Genomic DNA, 21,960 nt, shown 5'->3' on the forward strand with positions numbered 1-21,960 from the left:
CCCGCCCCCGCATCGCCCCCACAATGCTCGAGCCGGGGCCCGGCCCGCCGCCACATAGACCCCGACCGAGCGTCGTGCCCGGGCCCGCAAGACGCCGCTCGTGCGGCTCCGCCCCGCCTGGGCAGCAGTCAGCCCCGCCCCCCGCACCGCCCGCGACCCTCCACCTGCGTGAGACGCAAAAGGTCTGCGCCGCACGTTTGCGTCATCGGGCGCCGCCCGCGTGGGCGTGGCCACGGGGGTCACCGGCACCCGGCGCGCAGCGATCATGGTCCCTGCGGCCGCCGGCCCTCCGGAGGTGGTTCGCGCGGCGCAAAAGGACGACTACTATCGCGGCGGGCTGCGGAGCGCGGCGGGCGGTGCTCTGCACAGTTTGGCGGGTGAGGCCCGGGCTTGGGGCCAGGGGTGAGGCCCGGGCGCTGGTGCGCGCTTCTGGGCAGCGGGAGTCCAGGGCTGGGGGCGAAGGTAGTGGGGACGCTCGGACGCCAGGCTCGGGTTGCGGACTCGCGGCTAAGGGTTCTGAGCAGGGAGAGGGGCGAGCGGAAGAAACGGGGGGCACGTTTACTTTGGCACGTCTTGTGTGGAACAACGTTCTCGGTGTTTCACAAACACCACCCGTTTAGTTCTCAAAACGTCGTTCCCAGGCGGGACTCTGTCGGTGTATTCCTTTTTACAGAGGGAAACTGGGGTTCCACAGACCTCTGGTAGCTTATCTGAGGTCACAACCGGCAACGCGAGGGGCTGGGATTTGATGCCGGACGGCAGGCTCGGCTTGGGTTCTTAGTCACCATGCTACACTGCCTGTCCTTCTGGCCCTTCTGGGCTCGAGAACAGTCACCCAGGTGGGTCCTAGAGGGCCGGGTGGCCGCAGGTGGGGAGGTTCTCAGGAGACTCAGCGGCCCAGACGAGGCGGGAGACTTGGGGCCGGGTACACAGCTGGGAGACCAGGGCAAGAAGGGGTGTGGCTTAGGACAGACTCAGCCCTGGGGAGGGGTGGCCGGGCCTTGGCGGCAGGAGGAGCGGGAAGCGTTTGGTCCTGAACTTTGCCACCTCGCCCCCGCCGCCTCTTCTCTCAGGTGCGAAGAGGTGGCTGCGGTGCAGGAGAGAGATCGAGCTGCTGTCGGACGTAGCCTACTTCGGCCTCACCACGCTTGCAGGTAACAGCCCAGGTGGGACCTTGAGACCAAGGGGCCCACGACACACCAAGCCCAGGGACAGGGGTGGGGGAGCTGCCAGCAGAGTGAGAAGCACCTGGAGGTGCTTCCTAGTGTCCCTGGCCCAGATGCGGTCTCAGGGAAGGAGGGGACCCTGACCCCTCCCCTGCAGGAGACGCCAGGCCCCAAGCCCCAGCTGGAGCCTCTCAAAGTTCTGAGGTCACATCTGTGCCGTTCTCTCATCCTTTGTTTCTGGGGACTTCTGTCCTGGACTTTGCCCAAGGGACCGTTGGGACTGTTTGTGACTGAGTTCCGTGGCCGGACAGGGGTCCCAGCGCTGAGCCCTGTCACAGAGCAAGGGCAGCAGGGCCCCAGTGCGGCACCTTTAGAGGAAAGGTAGGGACCCGATAGAGAGCAAGATCCGGTACAGAGAGAGAGGGAGGGCAGGGCCCGGCCTCAGTCTTCTCATGTGCGTCACCCCCCCTCCCCCAACCCCGGCAGGCTACCAGACCCTCGGGGAGGAGTATGTTGGCATCATCCAGGTGGACCCGTCCCGGAGCCGAGTGCCCTCGAGGTTGCGCCGTGGCGTGCTGGTCGCGCTGCACACCGTCCTGCCCTACCTGCTGGACAGGGCCTCGATGCACCTGGAGCACGAGCTGCAGGCGGACGCCGCCGGCGCCAGGCCCTCGCAGGGCAGCCCGGCAGCCGACAGGCGCGGCCGGCCGGGAGCGAGGCTCTGGGTGCAGCGGCACGTGGCCGCGCTGACCGAGCAGCAGAAGAGGGTGCTCCTGCGGGCCGTGCTGGTGCTCAGGCAGGGCCTCGCCTGCCTCCAGCGGCTCCATGTCGCCTGGTTCTACATCCACGGTGCCTTCTACCACCTGGCCAAGAGGCTCACGGGAGTCACTTACGTAAGTAGCAGGTGCCGTCCGTGCTTGCTCCATCCTGGACCCACTGTGTCTCGGCTTCTGTTGGGGAACAGCCACAGGGCCCTCTACCGAAAAGCGAGGCTCTTGTCACGTCACGTTTTGGCAAAAGATCCCGGAAGTACGGTTTCCAGGAACCCTGAGGGTAGGGCACACCTCTCCTCCGAAGGTAGCGTTTGGGAGCCGCTCCGCTGTTTACTCTGAGAGCCCGCCCGGGGCTCCAGGCTCCTGGGTCCGCGCCAGCCCCTTCCCAGCTGCCCCGGTGGAGGCGCACGTGTAGGGACACCTGTTGCCTCCGGGATCTTCCCTGATCCAAGCCTTCCGGTCAGCTCCACCTCGCATCCTGTTTCTTACCTGATGTGTTCGCTTCAAGATTCACCGGGAGAGTCTCGCCTCAGGGCCCCGGCTGCCCGCTTCCTCGCCTCGCTCGGCAGCACTCTCCCGGGTGCCTGCCTCTCTCCTCTCCAGTCTCAGCCCTCCGTGCCCACTCACAAGGGCTGACGGCTCGCCGCCCTCGCCGTTACCTAGGGTGTGTGCTGAGCTGCCGTGGCGAAGGGCCCGGAGACACGGGCTCAACCCGGACCGAGGCCTTTTGATCTCCTGGGGCCCTGGGGGACCGCTGCCGAGTCTTCTCTGCCTGGATGCAGGGGGCCTGGCTTGGGGACTCCCAGCTGAGGGGAGGGGGACCAGAAGTGGAGGGCAGCCGACTTTCTCTTCAGAGCTGTGGCTGCACGTTGCCCCCATCACTAGCTGCAGCGTCACCGGGGGGCAGGTGTCTCGCTGAAAGTGGGAGCTTCTCCGTGTATGTGACACACGAGCTGGTTAGCGGTACCTGCCCGGGTGCTGCTTCCCTGCCCCACGGGTGTTCTCAGGCTTCTCTGCCAATGCCTTGTCTCTCTGCAGTGTGGGTCCCCGGATGTATCCCTTCATCCCCCAAATCCTCACCTGCAGCTAGAGTGACTGCAGACTTGGGAGCCCTGCAGCCGTCTCCCCTGCTCAGCACTCGGTCCCGCTGGGAGTGAGGCGCTGAGCTGTCCAGCAGCGTCTCCCGCCCAGTACTCAGCCCCTGCAAGGCACCCCTGCCCTCCTCACTCAGCCGAGAGCCCCCCCCCGCCCCCGCCACATTGTGCCAGGAGGGTAGGGTTTGGCCTCATCCGGTCAAGCACTCTACTGCCAGGGGGTGTCCTGGCCCTCGTGCTGCTTGGCGCTCTGTGCCAACCGATCACGTGACTGTCCCTTCTGGCCCTTGACAGCTTCGCGTGCGCTCCCCACCTGCAGAGGACACGAGGGCTCGTGAAAGCTACAGGCTGCTGGGGTTCATCTCCCTGCTGCACCTGGCCTTGTCCGTGGGCCTGCAGCTCTACGGCTTTCGGCAGAGGCAGCGCGCGCGGCGGGAGTGGAAGCTACATCGCGGCCCGTCTCATCGCAGGTGCGTGGGTCTCGGCTCGCGTGAGTCCCTGGGGCAGGGCCGTGGCCTGAGCGTCCCCATGCTGGACACTGCCGTGGCTCAGGGCAAGCACTGCAAGCACCTTGGAAGTTAAATTACGGTCTCTCCCTGCCACACCCCCAGGAGCCACGTGGAAGAGAAAGCCATTTCCAGAAACTCCCTGTGTACTCTGTGCCTGGAGGAGCGCCGACACTCGACAGCCACGCCCTGCGGCCACCTGTTCTGCTGGGAGTGCATCACCCAGTGGTGTGACACCAAGGTGGGTGTGCCTTGGGTCCCTAGCTGTGATTCTGGAAGCAGGCTCCACGAGCAGGTGCCTAGGCCCGCCCAGGTGGCCGCCCAGGAATCCGGGAGGAAGCCTGTCCCAGAAACCTTCTCTCACGGGGGGTGGACGGGTGCGTGTCTTTTTAAAGCTCCCAGAGTCAGGGCTGTGGTTGTGCAGCTGGAGGCGTTGCTGGGGCAGCAGCCGGGCCGCGAGGTCCGGTCCCTAGAGGCCTCCCCGATGGGGCCCCTTGGAAGCCCCTGCTTGCCTGCACACACGGGGCCCTCCCCGGCCGGGTACACGTCCGCCGTGACCACCCACGTGGGCGCTCCCAGGACACAGAGCTGCCTACGCCAGTCTCCGAGACCGCAGGGTGGTGGGTCTGCCTGGCCAGGTGACCAGAGCAGGAATGCTACACCCTCTTCCCTCCATGCGGACTCCAGGGAGGGCTCGGGTTCGTGGGCCCCCACGGCCTCGGGGGGGGGGGGGGGGGGGGGGGGAGGGAGGGGGCAGGCCCAGGTGAGGTAGATAAACAAGGGGTATGACGTGCGGTTCAAACGCCTCGTCCTCTTTCTTACCTGAGGACACCTGCCTCCACACACTGGCCAAGGGGCACTGTTCGTAGAGCCTGTGCGTGGGGCTCACGGTGCCCGTGGCCTCACAGCCTGGGTGGAGCAGACTCAGAACCAGCACCTGTGAAGTGTCCACACTGTGTGGGTCCCACTGGATTGTGCCACAGCCTCCACTTTGGGGCCCCCGGTCCCATTCGAGGGATTCCCCAGGGACACAGGTGCTGCCTCTGTAAGGGCCGCCCTGGGCAGCAACACCTAGTGGGAGGTCAGCTGACCTTCCCGGGGAGGAGGGAATCCGACCTGTCCTTGCGGGTGGGGCCACGAGGACGGAGCTGGACAGGACGTGCTCGTTCATTCCCGGAACCGCGGATACTGCTGCCCTTTCGACACAGCCCTCTGTGGCAGCCAGGCCCGGTCACCGTGTGGACAGGCTGACCGTCTCCTTGGCCTGGTCAGTGTTCCCAGCTCCGCTATAAGGCCTTCCCTTCAGGTTTGTGACTACTGAGAAAAGTGGGTTTTTTTAATTGTCTTAATTTGAAGTTAACAGAGATGTGCACAGCCCACGGGTCACTGCAAGAGGCTGCTGTGGGAGGGCCTGTGGCCGTCTCGCAGGGACCCTGGGGGCCTGTGGCGGGGGCTGCGCCGGCCACGCCCGTGTGACCCTTCTCCTTCCCCCTGTAGACGGAGTGCCCTCTCTGCAGGGAGAAATTCCCTCCCCAGAAGCTCGTCTACCTGCGGCACTATCGCTAACCTGACCAAGGGCGGAGGAGCCCACGAGTCTTCACGTCGGGAGAATCCTGATCCGTTCCCAAGGTCAACTTGCACAGAAATCACGAAATTCTCGAGTTTCACTTCACGCCACATAAGCAACGCTGCCAGCAGCTCCGGCCGCAGAGGCCGGACCTGCTGGCGAAAAGGCCGGTCCGGGGCCTTCGGACTGGAAGGAGGCCGGGGCTCCCCGTTCTGTGGACCCCCGAGCCCCCGGCGCCGGCGGCAAGCAGCGGCTGCAGCAGAGCCCCCCTGGGGGGCCGGCCGCACCACACCTCCGCCGCGGCACAGCCGGGTCGCTTCTGGTCTCCCTCCCTTCCCCAGACCGTTCACGTGCCGACAGCGGCTCTGTAAGAGGCAGGTGGTCAGGGTTTGGCCCGAAGGGGCAAGTGTGGCCAAGAGCAGAGAACGCAGCTCAACAGTCACAGAGCCGCCAGCCCTGAAGACCCAAATCCTTGCCCTGGTCACCAGAGGCAGGCTGCCGGTGGCTCAGGCACACCGTCCATGGGAGTAGAGAGACTCCGAGGGGCTGTACCTCCACCTGAGAAGGTCAGCACGTGCCTTTTAACACACATGCGTTTGCTTCCCATCTTAGAGAACGAAGTCTGCATCTCGGCTGAGATCTGCCCGGAGTTCCGGGTGCACAACCAGCCTGCCCGAGAGGTTCTCTGCTTTTTTAACACCTAACCCACAGCCGCTCTCAGAGCTCAGTCTCCCCGAGGCCTGGGCAGGCCGGCTGCGCACACCAGGTCACCGCTGTCTAGCCTTTGTTACTTTTAGGTCTTTAAAAGTATTTAGTTTGTGCCAGAGACGGGACTTTGCCACAAGCTTCTTTAGGAGACCAGCTCCACAGAAGTGTAGGAAAGTTCAGGCTGTTAAGCGTGAACTGAAAATCAGATTCGTAAAGGGTAAGAACCTGTGGTTAGGATGTCACATTTCCTGTCGCGTCGTGGGCTTGTGAGAGAGGCCTATGCAGAGAGTTCTGGAATCTGATGGACTGGACACGGTTGTTCGGGAATACGCGGCTCCTCGGCTGACAGAGCTCACCGCCTGAGACAGGCCCCATGACCCTGCCAGACAGAAGCCGACCTCCGGATGGAGAGAAGCCCGCGAGAGGCTCCACGGTTTGAGGCCCATCACCTACGCTCTGACCGAGCGCAAACAATTTCCCGTCACATCTGGGGCCTGAGCCTTTGCTAGGAAAACAGGATGAAGAATGAAAGCGTCTGGAGTTTGAGCATCTCCAGGGCTACAGTGTTGCCTCAGAAGTATGGATTGAGAACATCATTTAAATACCAAGATTAAAATACCGAATGACCTACACAAAAGGTCTGAATCGGGCCCTTCAAAGCAAGAGGAGCTCAGTTTCAGATCTGCACAAATTGGCAAAAGAAAAGCCAGACAATAAACATTCAGTGCCTAAACCCCTAAGACGGATGGGACACTGGTCAGTCAGAGCTGCGTGCCTGCCCCCCCCCGAAGGGCAGGAGGAAGCCCCCGTGTCTGCACCTCAACACCCACCCCCACCCCCGGGGCCACCCCACTCACCCCTGCGGAGGCCGTGCGCCTCCCGGCCGGGTTTGCTCAACACTGGTGAGCTGCAGTGTTCCAGATAAAGACTCCACAAGAAAGGGGACACTGTCTTTAATAAAGTTGGAATTAAAAAGTCACTTAGTAAAATGTTTACGAGTATTTGTTTTTATCACATCAAAAAAGTTGACATGCGGGTCAGAGTTCTGTTTTCCTTGTAGAAAGTGAGAAGCCATGTGTTAAAACCCACAAACTGGTCTGCTCTTACCAGTTGTTTCTATAAAGGGGCCGCTGCATGAGATCAACTTTAAATTAATCAAAAACAAACAACTCTTCAGGTATCAAAGAAATGTGTCAAAATAATTCCAAACAATTAAAATATAATATATATATTTATAATTCCAGGCCCTCAAAAGCAATCATGGTAGTTAAGAACAGAGTTTTGAGTCATTATGATAGAGACCAACTTGAAACATCTCTCGTGAGATGAAATTGGGAAACTGGCATTAGAACCCCAGAGTTACTTGAAAATCACCTTTCGAATGTTCTTCCAAAGCGCAGGAATCAGGTTAGCATCATCATCCAGCTGGGCGACGTGGCCATGGCGTCCAGGGGTGCGGGGGGCAGCTGGGGCGAAACCTGGCTCCTTCCGTGCAGGTCCGTTCCAGGACCACACGACAACTGAGACCACCCGCCCCACCCCTCACCCCACCCGACAGTCCTCCCAGCCTGCAGTTTACTAGAATTCCATCCATTTGAACACTTGAACGTCACTGAAAAATAAATCAATGCAATTTGGTTTAAATGTCAGTTTCTTCAAGAACCTGATGTTTCAGTTACAAATAATTGAAGCTCCTTTTTAAAAAGAAAATTCGACTCCCTCGAAATCAACTACTTTATGTGAAGGAAGAAGGCATTGTTACAATGGCGCAGAACCGTCCTCAGACTCTGATGGGTCCAGCTGAGCGCCTAGCTGGCAAACGTCTTGCCCGCGTCTTCCTTCCCCTTGTACGTCCTCTTGCCGTGCGTGAACGGGATGTACCGGTACTTTATCATGTGCTGGGGACAAACAGACGCATTTTACAATGGCTTCGTTCGTGATGAGGGTTTTCTCCAAATCTGAATCCTGCTCTTCTCTACGCACGGGGCAACGAAACCAGGATTCTGATAAGCTTCTGGTCCCCTCCCCACCAGCGACCCAGCAAAACCCTCCAGGGCCCGCGGAGTCGGCGGAGCTCCTTGGAAATCCCAAGAGTGGGGGGAAAGGTTTTAAAACCCCTTACATGCAGGAAGGGCTAGGGCTGGGCCGGGGCCCCGGGATGGGAGGTGCCTGGACCCTGCTGATACCCAGGGGGGTGGCGGACAAGCCGCCCTGGGATCTGTTTGAGGGCAACGTCGGCATGACACGCGGCTACTGTGGTGGGCCCTGGGCCCTGAGCCCCCAGGACGATGGGCCGGTTAGGACGGCACAGCAGAACCGAGGGCCTTTCCCACCTGGCCCCCAAAGAGCCGTCTGCTTAACGGCTGGACTGTGGGGCAGATTTGAGTTGGCCACCTTGATGAGAAGGGGCTGTGCCCTGTCCCTGTTGCAAACCTGCACGAAGCTTCACGACGCTCCGAGTACAGGGAAGATCCAAGCGGGCCCTCCGCTCAGCACCTCCCAGCGCCGCAGCGCCCGCGTGCTCACCTTAATTTGCCTCTTCATGGTGATACAGAAAAGCATGATGAAGTACATCACCAGGATGGGCCAGAACACCGGGACATTGAAAGCCTCAAAGAAGGTACAGGCCATGGCCACGAGGATGCCCTTGGTCGCCGCGTGCCTTAAAGCAGGGGAGGAGGTCAGTGCCACCTGGGGCCACGGCAGCATCCCCACTTGGGGCAGCAGTGGCCTGGCATGCACCGCGCTTCCTCAGTCCCTTGAGAGTCCCGTTTTCTTCCGAAATCACAAAGGGCGTGAAACGCTACCGCTCGTGACAAAAGCTCGAGGACAACTCGGGGGCCTCGGGTCTGCCGCGTGGAACGAGCCCCACCCGGGGCCGCGCATCGCTGAGGGGATCCCGGCGGCTCCCTCCAGCTCAGGGCCCGGCCCACCGACTCAGGGACCTACTGAAACCCCTCCCTGGCTCTCCCTCAGCGGCAGGACAAAGGCAGACTTCCCTGGGGGGGCTGCAGGGCCATCCCACCCACGATCTGCTCCCTCCCCAGGCAGTGCCCTCGCTCCGGCAAGCCCTGCGCCCCCATCCAGCGGGTGGACCCCTGCGGAGGGCCCGCCCCGCCCCCACACACATCAGGGACGCAAAGTAAAGGTGTGGCAGCTTGTTCCCTTCGGGTTTTTGCTCCTAATGCTGTGGGAGTCACCTGTCCACGTGTCACACTCCTCCTTGTGCAACAGCACACAGACGTCACCGCCTCCGGAAGGTCCCATCCCAGCCCGGTCCCGAGCACAGCACTCCCGGGGACAGCAGACGTCCCCAAGGCCGCACCTGCCCTGGAGGGGCCCAGCCCTGCTGCCGTGTGTGGGGTGGCACCCCTCCCTCCTGAGCTCCACGTCTGCAACGTACCCGGGACCCTCTACCCCGAAGCAGCTTCTCTTGCGCTCGTTTCAAGGAGTACTGGTGTTACCTGGCAACCGGGAGAAGCCCCCCCGGCACCGGGCTGTCCCACAGAGGCTTCTGTGACCTGCCCCGTGCCCCGCCAAGCACAGCACTCGCTAGGAATCAATGCCCAAAGCACACAATGACGCTCTCGTCTCTTTAAGAAGCCGCTGCCGGCCCACTGGAACCAGAACCTCTGTTCTCGGTCTCGTCACACTGAGGACAAGCCTTTCTCAACTACCCTAAGGAATCACTCACCAAAACTTAAACTCCGGAAGCCTTCGAATAAAGGGCCGGAACTCCTCATTCTGTTTGGTTGGTAACGAAGGGCCGTCATCTGAAAGGGAGAATGTCAGCGAAATGGAGCTTGGGTCTCCTCCGTCTGGCTCCACCTGCGTTTATGAGTTTGTCCCCACAGCTTCTGAATGAGCAGGCCCACCGTGTGAGGCACAGATTTATGTTGCTTAACCAAACACAACACAGAATCTTCACCGATTGAGAAATCAACTTACCGTGGGGCCCCTGGCTGGTTCAGTCAGCAGAGCGTCTGACTCTCTCTCGGCTCAGGTCATGATCCCAGGATGATCCCAGAATCATGGGATCGAGCCCCACGTTGGGCTCTGGGCTGAGCATGCAGCCTGCTTGAGATTCTCTCTGCCCCTCCCCCACTCAGGCACGCGTGCACACGCACTCTCTCCCCCACAAAAAAAAAAAAGCAGGAGACGGGTGGGAGGGAGGGAGGGAGGGACGAGGGGGGAGGGAGAGATAGAGACACAGAGAATCTTAAGTAGGGTCCATGCTCAGCACAGAGCCTGACGAAGGGCTTGATCCCACGACCCTAGGATCATGACCTGAGCTGATATCGAGAGTTGAACGCTCAACCGACCGAGCCACCGGGGTGCCCCTAGAATTTCTTTTTAGGACAAACTCCTGCACATCTTAGTCACATAAATGCCGTGGCGCACGCCAGTGGTCAGGCACGCACCAGCCGGGCTCACGCAGGAGACGCATGAAGCTGGGTCCGCTCAAGAGTCCCGCTCAGGATGGCTGCCCTCCACTCGGAGCCCAAGCAGTCAGGCCGCCCCACCCTCCCTGCCCGGCTACCCACGAGGAAACTGGGGCCTACAGAGGAATCTCTCAATCACCTAATTCCCCCAAATGACAGCAAATGAAGTGCTGTTTCCTTTACCGTTTTCATTAAACAGCCCACAGGAAAAAGCCACAGGCTTCTGGTCACAGAGTGAACATTCTGGAGAAAATGTCTAGCACTCAGGAAGCATCACAAGGAGGGTCACGTGAGTGGGCAGCTGCATCTGAGTTTTTACAACAGTGGTGACGGACGTGCTGGCAGAGTGACCGACCCCCCAATCTGCCTGTGTGCCCCCCCCCCCCCCCGGGCCGGCCAGTCAGGTGTGGGCTTGGCTCCCCAACCTGGCCCGGGGATGCCCAGGAGCAGCATGAGACGAGAACTTTTCAACCCATCATCCCGGATAATCAGACAGCGCTGCCCTCAACGGGCCATCAGCGGTCAAGACCCAGGTGGCCTCTGCCGGTCACAGCAAGCTGCCCGTGAAGACTTCTGGTTTCCCAGGAAGGGGGCCGACTCATCGAGTGTAGACAGGGCTCACACGGGCTGGCTGTCAGGCAAGAGTGCCAGCCCTGCCCCACGCGCTCCACCACAGGGCCTCGGACGAGTCCCACAACCCTGCGTGCCTCCCTTCCCTGGTCTATAGATCAGAGGGACGCGAGGACTTGACCCACGCATTTACAGAGGTTTAAGGACTCGTTCTACACACAAATTTGTCATCACCAAGGTTCTACATACATTTTAAACACCAAGAGGACGGTCTCAGAAGTTCAGATTTCAAATGAGGCGACTGTGAAGTACACAAAACCACAACCCTCCTGAACAAACAGAGCCAAGCGGACAATCTCTGCTCTACCTGAGTCTTCCATCAAGGAAGGATCCACTTTCGGAGAAAGAAAAGCTATGAAAAGGTTGAGGTGGTAGATCCCCAAGGCGTAGGTCACGATGTACCAGCCCTGCAAGAGAAGGAGGCACGGTCAATGGCATGCCCCGACACCGCCCCCGGACCCCATCCCGGCCTACCGTGCCGTGAACTCCTGACCTCGGGTGAACCGAACCTCGGAGTATTCACAACTGACGTACAGGAGGAGGGGCAGCTTTTGTGGCAACAGGCGACAAAGAGGCACAGTGGACACCCACCATGGCAGTTGACCTCAAATGACTTTGTGAGCGTGACCGTGGACAAGCCACGGCCCAAACGGAGAACTTCTCCAAGGGTCGAGCTGGATGCACGTGGCACCCGAAGCCAGCAGCTCCCCATCAGGAGCACAGACGAAAAGGAAGATTTTCGCGAAGCCACACGCCTGAGTTGTGCCACAGCCCCGGCAGGTACGGACCGGGCACCGAATGGCGCCGGCGTGCACGCCCCGACGGCCACCTGAACCAGAGTCCAGGACCTGAGCCGTCACTCAGGACGTGCCGGCCATCGGCCCTCCTGGTAGGCCCCTCGCGCCACCATCACCACACACTGGTCACGAGTGTTAATAACCTTCGCCCGGAAAAATCCAGAACCGGAAAATCCGGAAGTCGAGAATGAGGTTCAGGGAATGCTGTGGAGCCAAACCCTCCTCGGGACGTGCAAACAAACGGAAGCACACGAACCTGTGCCAGGTTTACCCAACGGGACCAAGACCCACGGTGCTACCGACTCCAAAAGCCTAAACGACTTGCACGCAAGCAAAAACTCCTCCGCCTTCCTATTTTTCAAGTCCGGAAACCACTGACTAGACGTGGAAAGCCGACGGTCTCCTGCCGGCGTGCCTTCCTGAGAGCGACGCCACAGCAGGTGCGAACTCGGGTTTAGAGGACGGTACGGTGAGCCTGCGTGAGGTGCGCCCCCGTCCCGCCAGCACCCCGAAATCAAGGTCTCCGGGTCGTTCTGTCCGTTACAGAATGAACCAAGTTCCCATTCAAATGACAAACCTAGAAACAACCGCGGTAAATCTGACATCAGCCTCAGAGCTGCTGTGCAGTCCTGCTACGGGGAACCACAGAACGGCCCCCACGGCCCCACGCGGAGCCAGCATCAGGCTCGCATACAGAAAACATGCACGGGCAACAGTATCCGGGAACAAAGAGGCTACACTCAGTTCAAGTGAGAATTTCCCACAGCAGTGGACACGTCGTAGAGCCCAGGACACAAGCGTGTTGACCGGTGGGCCCATGTCCTCCTACGTCCTGGAAACATCTGGAACGGAGGCATTTGCTTTAAAGGAGGAAACGCCTTTCCAGCTACAGAGGAGAAAAGACTGTGGACGAGGCCTTCAATCTTCCTTCCTCCAGATGTAAGGGGACATCAGATACCCCGCACCCGAGGCCTACAGAGAATTCGCACCCAGGAACAGGTGGGCACTGGAGAACACATACACGGCAAAGGGGATGCCTGGGGACATCACCCGAGCTGAAGAAAGGTCCTTCAAACCCACTTCCAGTCACTAGGTCTCAGACTCAACAACCCACTCTCTCTCCTCGGCCTCCTGAAAGGGAACTTGAGAGGAACACCTAAGCCCTCAGGATGCTCAGGGCATGAGGTGGCTGATCCAGAAGGTTCTTCTGTCACCCCGGGGTCTCTTGTGCCAGGAGTCCCAAGGCAGGGTCAGAGGGTCCACTGTGCACACCAGGACCGGTGGAGTTTCACAGGCCCCAGGAGGATGTCAAGATTGTCCTGGGAACTCTAGCCACAGGGTATGACAAACTTAGGGTGAACTGCAGACAATCCAATTTCAAAACACAGTCACTGCAATTTTTCTTACATTTAGTCCTTACCTGAAAAATGACTTATTAGAGACCACGTCCTTCACCATGAAACCTCCTCCTCCAGAGACAGAAGGAAAACCGACACCCCACCCCGAGACCACGTCTGGGCAGCGTGCAGCCGGCCACACCCACCTGCAGCAGGTAGACTCGAATCATGTACACGAAGCTCAGGCCCAGCGTCACCACCCATCGCACGGCCGTGTAAGGCGTGGACTTGTCTAGCCAGGACTGATAGATCTAGAAAGACAAGAGTTCACATGCACCGCACAGACCCCGCGATGCCTGCTGCAAGGCAGCAACGCTTCCTGTAAGCGTTGGCTGCCGGCTCTTAAGTTACCAGCGCAAAGCAGTGACTACGATTAACCCCAAACTGCAATCATTCCCGAAACAGGCCCACCCCTTAAGCGAAAACACGACAGAACACTCTCTCTTAGCAGACAGTCCCACAGCATCAGCCTGAGCAGTCGTTTTGAGGACACCTAACTTCACCCCAAGGGCACTGGGAGAGCGTATGCCTTACACGGGTCCCAAAGCCCCCACCTCCCCCTGCCCCGAGCTGGCCTCAGCCCTGCCCAGCAGCCCCGGGCGGACCTTGCCTCAGCCCAGTCAGCCACAGCCTGACCCCTGGCGGGGTGGAGCTTACATACAGTGGGCACCAAGCGGTGAAGTTTCCGGAAGGATTCCTTGGTTCTACCCATACATTCATGTGTGCAAGCACGTGTAATTAGCAGACATATGTGCACTGTCTAATTTTCACTTTCAAATTAATTTTAACCTGTAAGCTTTTAATTTTCTATGAAAAATGTCAATCATTCATAGAAGTAAAAGTACCCGTCACCCGGCTTCAGTAATTATGAAGTTTCCCAAATGCTTTTTCATTTTAAAAACAGATATGCTTTTGATTCTGAGTCAAAACATCAGTACGTGCAATTGTTCACCGAATCAGACCTCTGAACCCTGTGTGTGTGTGTGTGTGTGTGTGTGTGTGTGTGTGTGTGTGTGTGTGGCCCCAGGCACCGCTGACCGCAGCAGGCCTCAGCCCACAGCTACAGCCTGAAAATCAAGTACAGAGCTGGGTGAGGGGGCCTCAGAGCCCCCCGGCCAAGTGGATGGGGAGGTGGGCGGCCGGGAGACAGGACGGTAAGGGCACAGCCATGCCACCCAGGAGCTAAGAAGTGTTTTCGTATTTGTAAAAGCTGTTGGGGAAAAGCAAAGAAAACAGGTGAACGGCAGAGAGCATATGCGGCCCCCAGGCCTAAACCTCTGCGTGGCCCTTCACGGAAGCACAGAAGACACAAGCACGCTGGCAGCACAGGGAAGGCGCGAAGGGAGGCTGGGGACAGGTCCGCCGCCCTCTTCCTGGGCGCGCCAGCGGCCAGCACGCTCCCAGTCGGCAGGAATCCCATCCGGCCCATTCAACTACCCGCTCCAACTACAGAGAAACCAACCTGCCCGAGTCTTGTGAAGAATCTGTACACCACAGAAGGTTTCCCATGGACAGAATCTCCCACGCTGTCACCTTCAGACATCCTGTACCTGAGAAACACACAAATGACTTCAAATTAAAAAAGCACTCGAGGATTGCATCACTTTACCCCACTTTCATCGATACTACCAAGCACATTTTCTGTCTTGACTGTTTCTTTCTTCTGGGTGTCTTTACCACAAGCTGTCCACGGGACAGACGCGACCAAGAGGCCCCGGCGGAGAGCCAGCCCGGCATGCACCGGGGACTTTTGTTCCCGCTCACGTCACCTGGACCGCACTCCTCCCGCCGGCCCCCAGGAGCAGCCCTCGCCAACCGTCAAGTCCTGTGGACACAGCTTCCCTGGGGCCGCTGCACCGACGCCTCCCTCCTCTGCTCTATTCCCAGGGTTCCCCTCGGCATCCCCTCTTCTCCAGGCGTGCCCTGCTCTCCACCCAGGCTGCTCCCCAGGGCACCGGCAGCCGGCTGTGCACGGCCTGGGCCTCCACTCTGTGAACAGGGAAATGCCACACAATTCCCAGGGAGGGAGCCCACGGCCTGCACCCCAGCTCCTCATCTGTAAGCAGAAGGGATCCTACCCACTCCCGCCTATTTCCACGTGCCGTGCCGTCATGGGTTCCGTGAGGAATTAACCGATGAGAACCCAGATAGCCACCCGAAGCAGCTTTATCGCCATCTCACTGAGGAGGATCGAGTCTCAAATAGTTTAAGCCACTGACCCAAGGTCAGGAGCAGCTCTGCCTGACCTCGGCGTCTCCATCTGAGCACGCCGCTGCCCAAACCAGAGGTCCCAGGTGCTGATGAAGACACCAGGCCAGGGCTCGGCGCTGCCCCCCGAACCTGTGCGCGGCACCCTCCCAAACGAGTCTGCGTTAAAGCTAACTGTCATTCCGTAACACTAGGTCCTGGAGCGGACGTAAGGACGGGTAGAGGGCCAAAAGTGTCACGGAAGAAATGCCCTGTGCCCTCACGGGAGACACAGAAAGTGCAGTCGCACAACTGAACCCAGCAGAAAGGTAGCCCCCGGCCCGCCTCTTCAGGGGGTGCGTTTGTACGTTCCGAGAGAGAATCCCCCACGGCTGGCCTCCCTGCGTAGGCCAAAGCCAGGCCAGCAGAAAGCTACATCAGTAACATTCCTGTCCTGTGGATCCTCGTGGGTGTTCCCTTCTTCCATGTTTCTACGGCCAAAGTGTCCACCATCAAAACGTCCACCTGAACGGTGCCAGAAGAGCCGCGTTAGAGAGGACGCGCTCCTGCCTGCAAGAGGGATGTGCAGAACCCCTTCCAACACACGTTAGCGAACTTCTGACCGTCTGGCCAGCAACACAGACAGCGTCACGTGACTCCCTATGTCTCGATGAAAGTCACCGCCCCAGTAACATTAAGGAAGTGAACTGTTAGAGAGCAGTTCTGTCACTTTCTGGCGGTAGGACCTGAGCGACACCTCATTCCGATGTGTGAAAGGGGGCGACAGCACCTTGGCCCCTGACTCCAAGGCTTCTGGCCGGGAGTTACCAGTCAGCTGCGTGGGCCCCCAGGGCCTGGCAGAGAGAGCCTCCCTCGGACGTGCCAGCCCTGTCTCTGGGATAGGGCCACCCTAACCCAGCTCCTCTGTCTGTGAGCCTCTTCCCCTGCTCAGGCTGAAGGCCACCTCTTCAGAGAGGCCCTCCGGTCAACAATCTCTAGTCACTCATATCACCTGGTTTTTATTCTGCGTGACAACCATTTTCTGATTTTCCTCACTTCTTGTTTTCTTATTAGAATGCAAGCTTCTTCAGGGGGAACCTTGTCTGGACCACTGCTGGGCCCTGTCACCTAAAAGGGCCAGTTCTGTAGCACTTAGTAAATTACCTGTTGAACTGTTTTCAGTCAGAAGGAAAACAAAGCAAAAAGCACTTTAACAAAACCCTTCCAAAGAGGGTCCTGCCTGAAACTGCACACGACTGTCTCTGTGCCCAGTTCTGGGGCCCTTCCCTGCCCCAGAGCCCGCACTCCTCAAACAGCAAGCATGGCCCTTACAGGATTGCATCCTGCCAGGCACGGGGCGGGGGGGGGGGGGGGGGGGGGGGGGGGACACGACGACACACTTCGCCCTCCTCCCTTATTCCTCCTAGGTCCGAGACGTGAGAGTTTCACCTGCAACCTCTGGGGCCGTTCCCTCCGCTGAAATGCCCTTCCAGACGTCACCTACTCATTCTCAGCAAAACCGCATTCCCCGGCCAGCGCTCCTCCCGCCCCTGGGCGTGCCCATCCTGGACGTCCGCACCTGGCCCTGACCACAGTGCACCTGGCCGGGGTCACCTCCCGCGCTCAGCAGGATCTGGGTCTCAACCGCCGAGGGCTCTGTTCACCCACGGGGGATTCGATCCCGCAGGCCCACGAACTGACAGCCCAACCCCGCTGAGAGGAGCGAGCCTCGGGAAAACTTCCAGGGCTCACAGGCCGCTCTCCTCTCGGGACTCGAGGGAGCGCCCCGAAGAACGTTCACCGGCGAGGGCGGCTGTGGGCTGCGCGATCCCCGGCGCGGGAGCACCGCCGGGTGCAAAGTCGGCTTGGAGAACTTCGACTTTTGCGGCCGTAATTTGCAATGTTTCCAGATATCACCTTGGGCAACCTAACTCTTCATTCCGACGCTTTCCTACCCACCCCCTACAGACAAGCCCCAGTGTCGAGCGAGGACCCGAGGAGGAAGGGCGGACGTCCCCGCTCGAGCCGGGGGTGGGCAGCCCACCCCGCCCAGGCCGCGCCCGCGGGCGGGGGCGGGAGGCGGTCACTGCGCGCCCCCGGAGCCGGGCCCCAGCCCCCGCCCGGCCTAGCACGCCGCCGCGCCCGCACGGCCCCCGCCCCGTGCCTGGCCCAGCCCGCCCGGACTCCCGCCGTCCGTCGGCACCTCGCCGCTCCCTGCGGTCGAGCGCGGTCTCCGAGGGCCGCGGGAAGGAGGACGCGGGCAGGCGGCCGCGCCGGCGCTTCGCACGGTCCGGGAAGGGACAGCCGAGCACTTCCGCTCTGTCCTGTGCGGCACCGCCTCCGGAGCCTCCAAGATGGCCGCCGGGGCGGAGCCGAGAGCCTCCAACCATTTCCGCTTCCGGCGCGGGCGCCAAGGCCGTTGGCGGGCGGTCCCCTCGGCGGAAGGGACGTCAGCGGCGGAAACGCGCTGTGCTGCGCATGCGTATTTGCGTCCGGGGGCGCCTGGGGGGGGGGGGGGTGCTCCGGGCCTGCACAACTCCAGTCCAGAGATTGCTATCGCCCAGAGGCTGGCCCACGAGCCAATGGAAGAGAGCTTTGCTGGTTGCTAAGGAAACCCCAAGCGGCAAGATGGCAGCCGCCGGCCATGGGAGCCCGAGCTCCAGCCTGCCTCACCGGGACCCACCGAGGCCGCCGCGGGACGGTAATGGCTGTAGGCCGGGACCGGGCCTCCGTGCGCGGCGGGAGGGAGACGCCAGGGTCCCAGCCGACAACCCCGGGGAAGCCCCGGTGTCCCGAGCCTGGGAGGGGGGGACCCCCGCGAGTGGGAGGGGTCCCGGGCCCGGCCCTGGACGCGCGGTTCCGAGGCTGGCGGGAGCTGCTCGTAGATGAGAAGAACCATCTTCAGGTAGTTCAGGTGGAGCCTGGGCCTCTTTACGGCAGGTGCAGGAGTCCAGGTTGCGCGGTGGAAACGGGGCTGGTGGGGAACTGGAGGGTTGCAGCTGCTGGCAGGACCCCTCAGGTGTAAATGTGGGCTCTGTCCCGAGGGGACCAGAGGACCCTGGTGCGTTCGTGCAGAGGAATGGCGGGGCTGGCCCCTTCCCCTCAACCCTGTACCTCACCTTCCCCCAGCAGCTGTCTCCCAGACCCTCCCCAGGCCGCAGCCTCTCAAGGACCCTGTGCACGCATCCTGCACACTCCCCTCAGGGCCCAGAGACCATCCCTCTCTAGTGTCTGTTGATTGTCACCGGGGTCACCTGTGTCACCACGTGCTCACACGTCCATTTGCTTTCCAACAATCAGGTTATGGTGTCTACGTGTACCCGAATTCTTTCTTTCGATATGAAGGAGAATGGAAAGGAGGAAAGAAACATGGTAAGAAATATCTGTGGCCCACTCCCACGCTTGCCACCTTGCACCGACAGCCCATTTCCTGGGGTGCCTGGGCGGGCAGGTGGTTGCAGGAGCAGCATTGCTGGGCCCCACGCTCCCTGTCATGAGAGTCGAGGAAAGTCCCTGCAGGGCCCTGAGAGACCCCTCCGCCAACGCCTGCTGGCAGGCTCTGGGGCACCCTGGGCAGGGGAAGCCACAAGTGTAAAATCCTCCCCAGGGTTTTCATCTGTCTTGGCCAATGTGAAAATTGCCTTCATGGTTTACTTTTGACGATCAAGAAAATTACCTAGTTTTGAAAACAAACAAACAAAAACACCTCAGCATTAGAGAAGAGAAAGTGCCGAGTAAGAGGTGGGGGCGTCCTCCCCAGAGGTGGACCCAGACTTTCCTGCATTTAAGCATTTATGTTCACGGGCATGTCTGTCTGGGGATTCCGCCTTCTCATATCCTCTGCCCGTTTTTCTCCTGGAGAACTGGTCTTTTGGAATTTTTTTATATGAGTTCTTTTTGTGTCTACTGGCTGTTAGTGTTTTCTATATTTTTAACCTTTTGACTTGTGTCATTGTCACACAAGACATTTTTTGCTTTTGTCTGAAATCTTTGCTTCTCTTCCTCGAGGCCGGGCAGGGAGGCATGTGTCTTAAGACCTCATGGTTCCCCCTTTTATTTTTTTTTAAGTTTTTTTTTTTTTTTTTTAATTTATTTAAGTAACTCCTACCCCAATGTGGGGCTCAAACTCACAACCCTGAGATCAAGAGTTACACACAGGGCACCTGGGTGGCTCAGTCGGTTGAGCATCTGACTTCGGCTCAGGTTATGATCTCCCATTCATGGGTTTGAGCCCCACGTCGGGCTCTGTGCTGACAGCTCAGAGCCTGGAGCCTGCTTGGGATTCTGTGTCTCCCTCTCTCTGCTCCTCCCCTGCTCGTGCTCTGTCTCTCTCGGTCTCTCAAAAAATAAAACGTCCAAGGGATACAGGAGTACTGATGCATAGGGGCACTTGTACCCCAATGTTTATAGCAGCACTCTCAACAACAGCCAAATTCTGGAAAGAGCCTAAATGGCCATCAACTGATGAATGGATAAAGAAATTGTGGTTTATATGCACAATGGAGTACTACGTGGCAACGAGAAAGAAATATGGCCTTTTGTAGCAACGTGGATGGAACTGGAGAGTGTTATGCTAAGTGAAATAAGCCATACAGAGAAAGACAGATACCATATGTTTTCACTCTTATGTGGATCCTGAGAAACTTAACAGAAACCCATGGGGAAGGGGAAGGAAAAAAAAAAAAAGAGGTTAGAGTGGGAGAGAGCCAAAGCATAAGAGACTCTTAAAAACTGATAACAAACTGAGGGTTGATGGGGAGTGGGAGGGAGGGGAGGGTGGGTGATGGGTATTGAGGAGGGCACCTTTTGGGATGAGCACTGGGTGTTGTATGGAAACCAATTTGACAATAAATTTCATATATTGAAGAAAAAAAAAAAGAAAAAGCCATTACAGGTATGATTGTGAATAATTTCAAGATGAGATCATCCTGGAGTAAGTTGAATCCTAAATCCAAAGATGAGTTTCCTCATAAGAGAAGAAAAGGAGAGATCACACAGAGGACAAGGCAATATAAGACAGAAATATAAACCGGAGGGGTGCATCAGTAAGCCAAGAAAGGTCAAGGATTGCTGGCAAAATGCTAAGGGAGAAGTATGGAACGGATTTTCCTTCAGAGGCTGTAGAAGGAGCCAACCCTATCTACACCTTGATTTTGTAATTCTGGCCTGTGCCTACAGAACTGTGAGATAATAAGTTTCTGTTGTCTTAGCACTCCATTTGTAATAATTTGTTATGGAAGAACACTAATACATATCTCATAAAACATCAGATTTTTTTTTCTGCTATAAATAAATAAATAAATAAAACGAAAGTTACACACTTCTCTGACTGAGCTAGCCAGACACCCCAGTTCCCCTTTTTTAAATGTTTTCTTGAGTGCTGCCCTGCGTCACAGACTCCCCTTCGTCCCCAGTGCTGATGGAGGCCAGGTGACCATAGCGTCCCCACTGAAGAGGCCGGAGTGGGATCTCCTCTGCACTTCGATGGCTCTGCAGTCATCCTGGCTGAGATAGTGGGTGTTCGTAATGTTGCAGAAACATTTCTGTTGATAAGCGTGTATGTGGGTGAGTTTGCAGAGAGCAGGTGTGGGACCAGAGACGGAGCCAGAGACCTGAGAGCCTCAAGGCCTCGCGCCTCCCTCTGAGAAACGAGCCCGGCCACACACGTGTGCCAGCAGTCACTGCGACTTCCGTCTGACTTCACATCCTGATCTTTCCCCAGGTCGGGGGAAGCTGCTGTTTAAAGATGGGGGCTATTACGAAGGCGAGTTCACGGACGGGGAGATCACGGGGGAAGGCTGCCGGATCTGGGCCTCATCAGGTTAGCGGTGGGGACAGGTGCGGGCATGCTAACTCCTCCCTCATAAGCCATCTGCTCTAAGTTGTACCTGGCTTCCGGCGGCAGAAGGCCCCTCCGACTGTGAAATGTGGGCTCCTGGTTTCCGTCAGGTGTCCTGAGTCAGCAGAGCGTCCCCTGGGGCAGGGGCAGCCACGGCTCCAGGAGCTCAGACCCTCGCAGGCAAGCCTGGTGGCCGCTTCTCTGGGAGGGAAGGTTACTCCACAGACTGACCCAGAGAGGCCTTTCCCTTGGGCTCACGGATGCCACAGAGAGGGTCGTCCTAGGACAGGTCTGCTCCCACAGGCGAGGAGGGGAGGGAACCGACACCCCTACGGTAATACCTTGTCTCGTCAGCCAAGGCGAATAAACGGTGCCTGCCGCCACTGACTGGGGACAGGAGGGTCTGACTGTTGACCCACCAAGGACACAGGCAACAGCTCTAACCCTGGATGCCTGTGCCCCTCCTCCTCTGCCCCAGGGAACACCTATTCGGGACAGTTTGTTTTGGGAGAACCTCAAGGACGTGGCGTCGTGACGTACAGAGCTGGTGGATGTTACGAAGGGGAGCTCTCCCACGGCGTGAGAGAAGGTCTGACGGCCACCAGAACCCCCTGAGTGTGGCAGGGAGCTGTGTGGGGAGCCCTGGACACCAGCACCCCTCACCAAGATCTGACTCGGGGGGCCCGCGTGGGCTCAGGAATCTGAGCTTGCGCAGGGAGCCTGACATGCACCCGGGCCCGGGAGCCTTTCCCCCAGTTCCGTGTGGGGGCCGTGGCCCGGGGACCCCGTGTGCTGTGGCCGTGACAAGGGTCGTGCGTCGGTTAACCACCACTGTGGTTTAAGTCCAGTGGCTA

The 21,960-nt window shown here is 58.9% G+C and overlaps 3 protein-coding genes across 14 annotated transcripts in view; 2 read left to right on the plus strand and 1 right to left on the minus strand.

The window, feature by feature from the left end:
• The first annotated feature begins 191 nt into the window (after positions 1-191).
• Positions 192-6,793, plus strand: PEX10 (peroxisomal biogenesis factor 10). The gene is made up of 6 exons (XM_081796496.1): positions 192-377; positions 1,074-1,154; positions 1,653-2,059; positions 3,328-3,503; positions 3,645-3,780; positions 5,037-6,793. The coding sequence occupies exons 1-6, from the start codon at positions 266-268 to the stop codon at positions 5,103-5,105; spliced, it is 981 nt and encodes a 326-aa protein (XP_081652622.1). The 5' UTR covers positions 192-265; the 3' UTR covers positions 5,106-6,793.
• On the minus strand, positions 6,752-17,638 carry RER1 (retention in endoplasmic reticulum sorting receptor 1). 3 transcript variants are annotated; one of them, XM_081796497.1, is made up of 7 exons: positions 17,471-17,635; positions 14,543-14,630; positions 13,227-13,331; positions 11,194-11,293; positions 9,509-9,587; positions 8,341-8,476; positions 6,752-7,712 (listed from the first exon to the last, which is right to left on the minus strand). In XM_081796497.1, the coding sequence occupies exons 2-7, from the start codon at positions 14,621-14,623 to the stop codon at positions 7,623-7,625; spliced, it is 591 nt and encodes a 196-aa protein (XP_081652623.1). In that variant the 5' UTR covers positions 14,624-14,630; positions 17,471-17,635; the 3' UTR covers positions 6,752-7,622. The 3 variants fall into 3 exon arrangements, with proteins under 3 accessions (XP_081652623.1, XP_081652624.1, XP_081652625.1); XM_081796498.1 differs by lacking the exon at positions 17,471-17,635 and adding an exon at positions 16,847-17,268; XM_081796499.1 differs by lacking the exon at positions 13,227-13,331 and having other exon boundaries at positions 17,471-17,638.
• A 132-nt stretch (positions 17,639-17,770) lies between these two features.
• Positions 17,771-21,960, plus strand: part of MORN1 (MORN repeat containing 1) — a 51,030-nt gene continuing 46,840 nt past the window's right edge. For 3 of the 10 annotated variants that reach the window (XM_081796488.1, XM_081796491.1, XM_081796490.1), the window contains exons 1-4: positions 17,774-17,968; positions 18,568-18,639; positions 20,990-21,088; positions 21,585-21,695. In XM_081796488.1, the coding sequence (XP_081652614.1) occupies positions 17,896-17,968; positions 18,568-18,639; positions 20,990-21,088; positions 21,585-21,695 (355 nt within the window). In that variant the 5' untranslated portion in view covers positions 17,774-17,895. Of the gene's footprint in view, positions 17,969-18,567; positions 18,640-20,989; positions 21,089-21,584; positions 21,696-21,960 lie in introns of all 10 variants that reach the window. The other 7 variants (XM_081796492.1, XM_081796495.1, XM_081796493.1 and 4 more) reach the window with 5 other exon arrangements.

Source organism: Panthera onca, chromosome C1 (assembly GCF_046562875.1).
Source record: "Panthera onca isolate mPanOnc1 chromosome C1, mPanOnc1 haplotype 2, whole genome shotgun sequence".
Lineage (NCBI taxonomy): Eukaryota > Metazoa > Chordata > Mammalia > Carnivora > Felidae > Panthera > Panthera onca.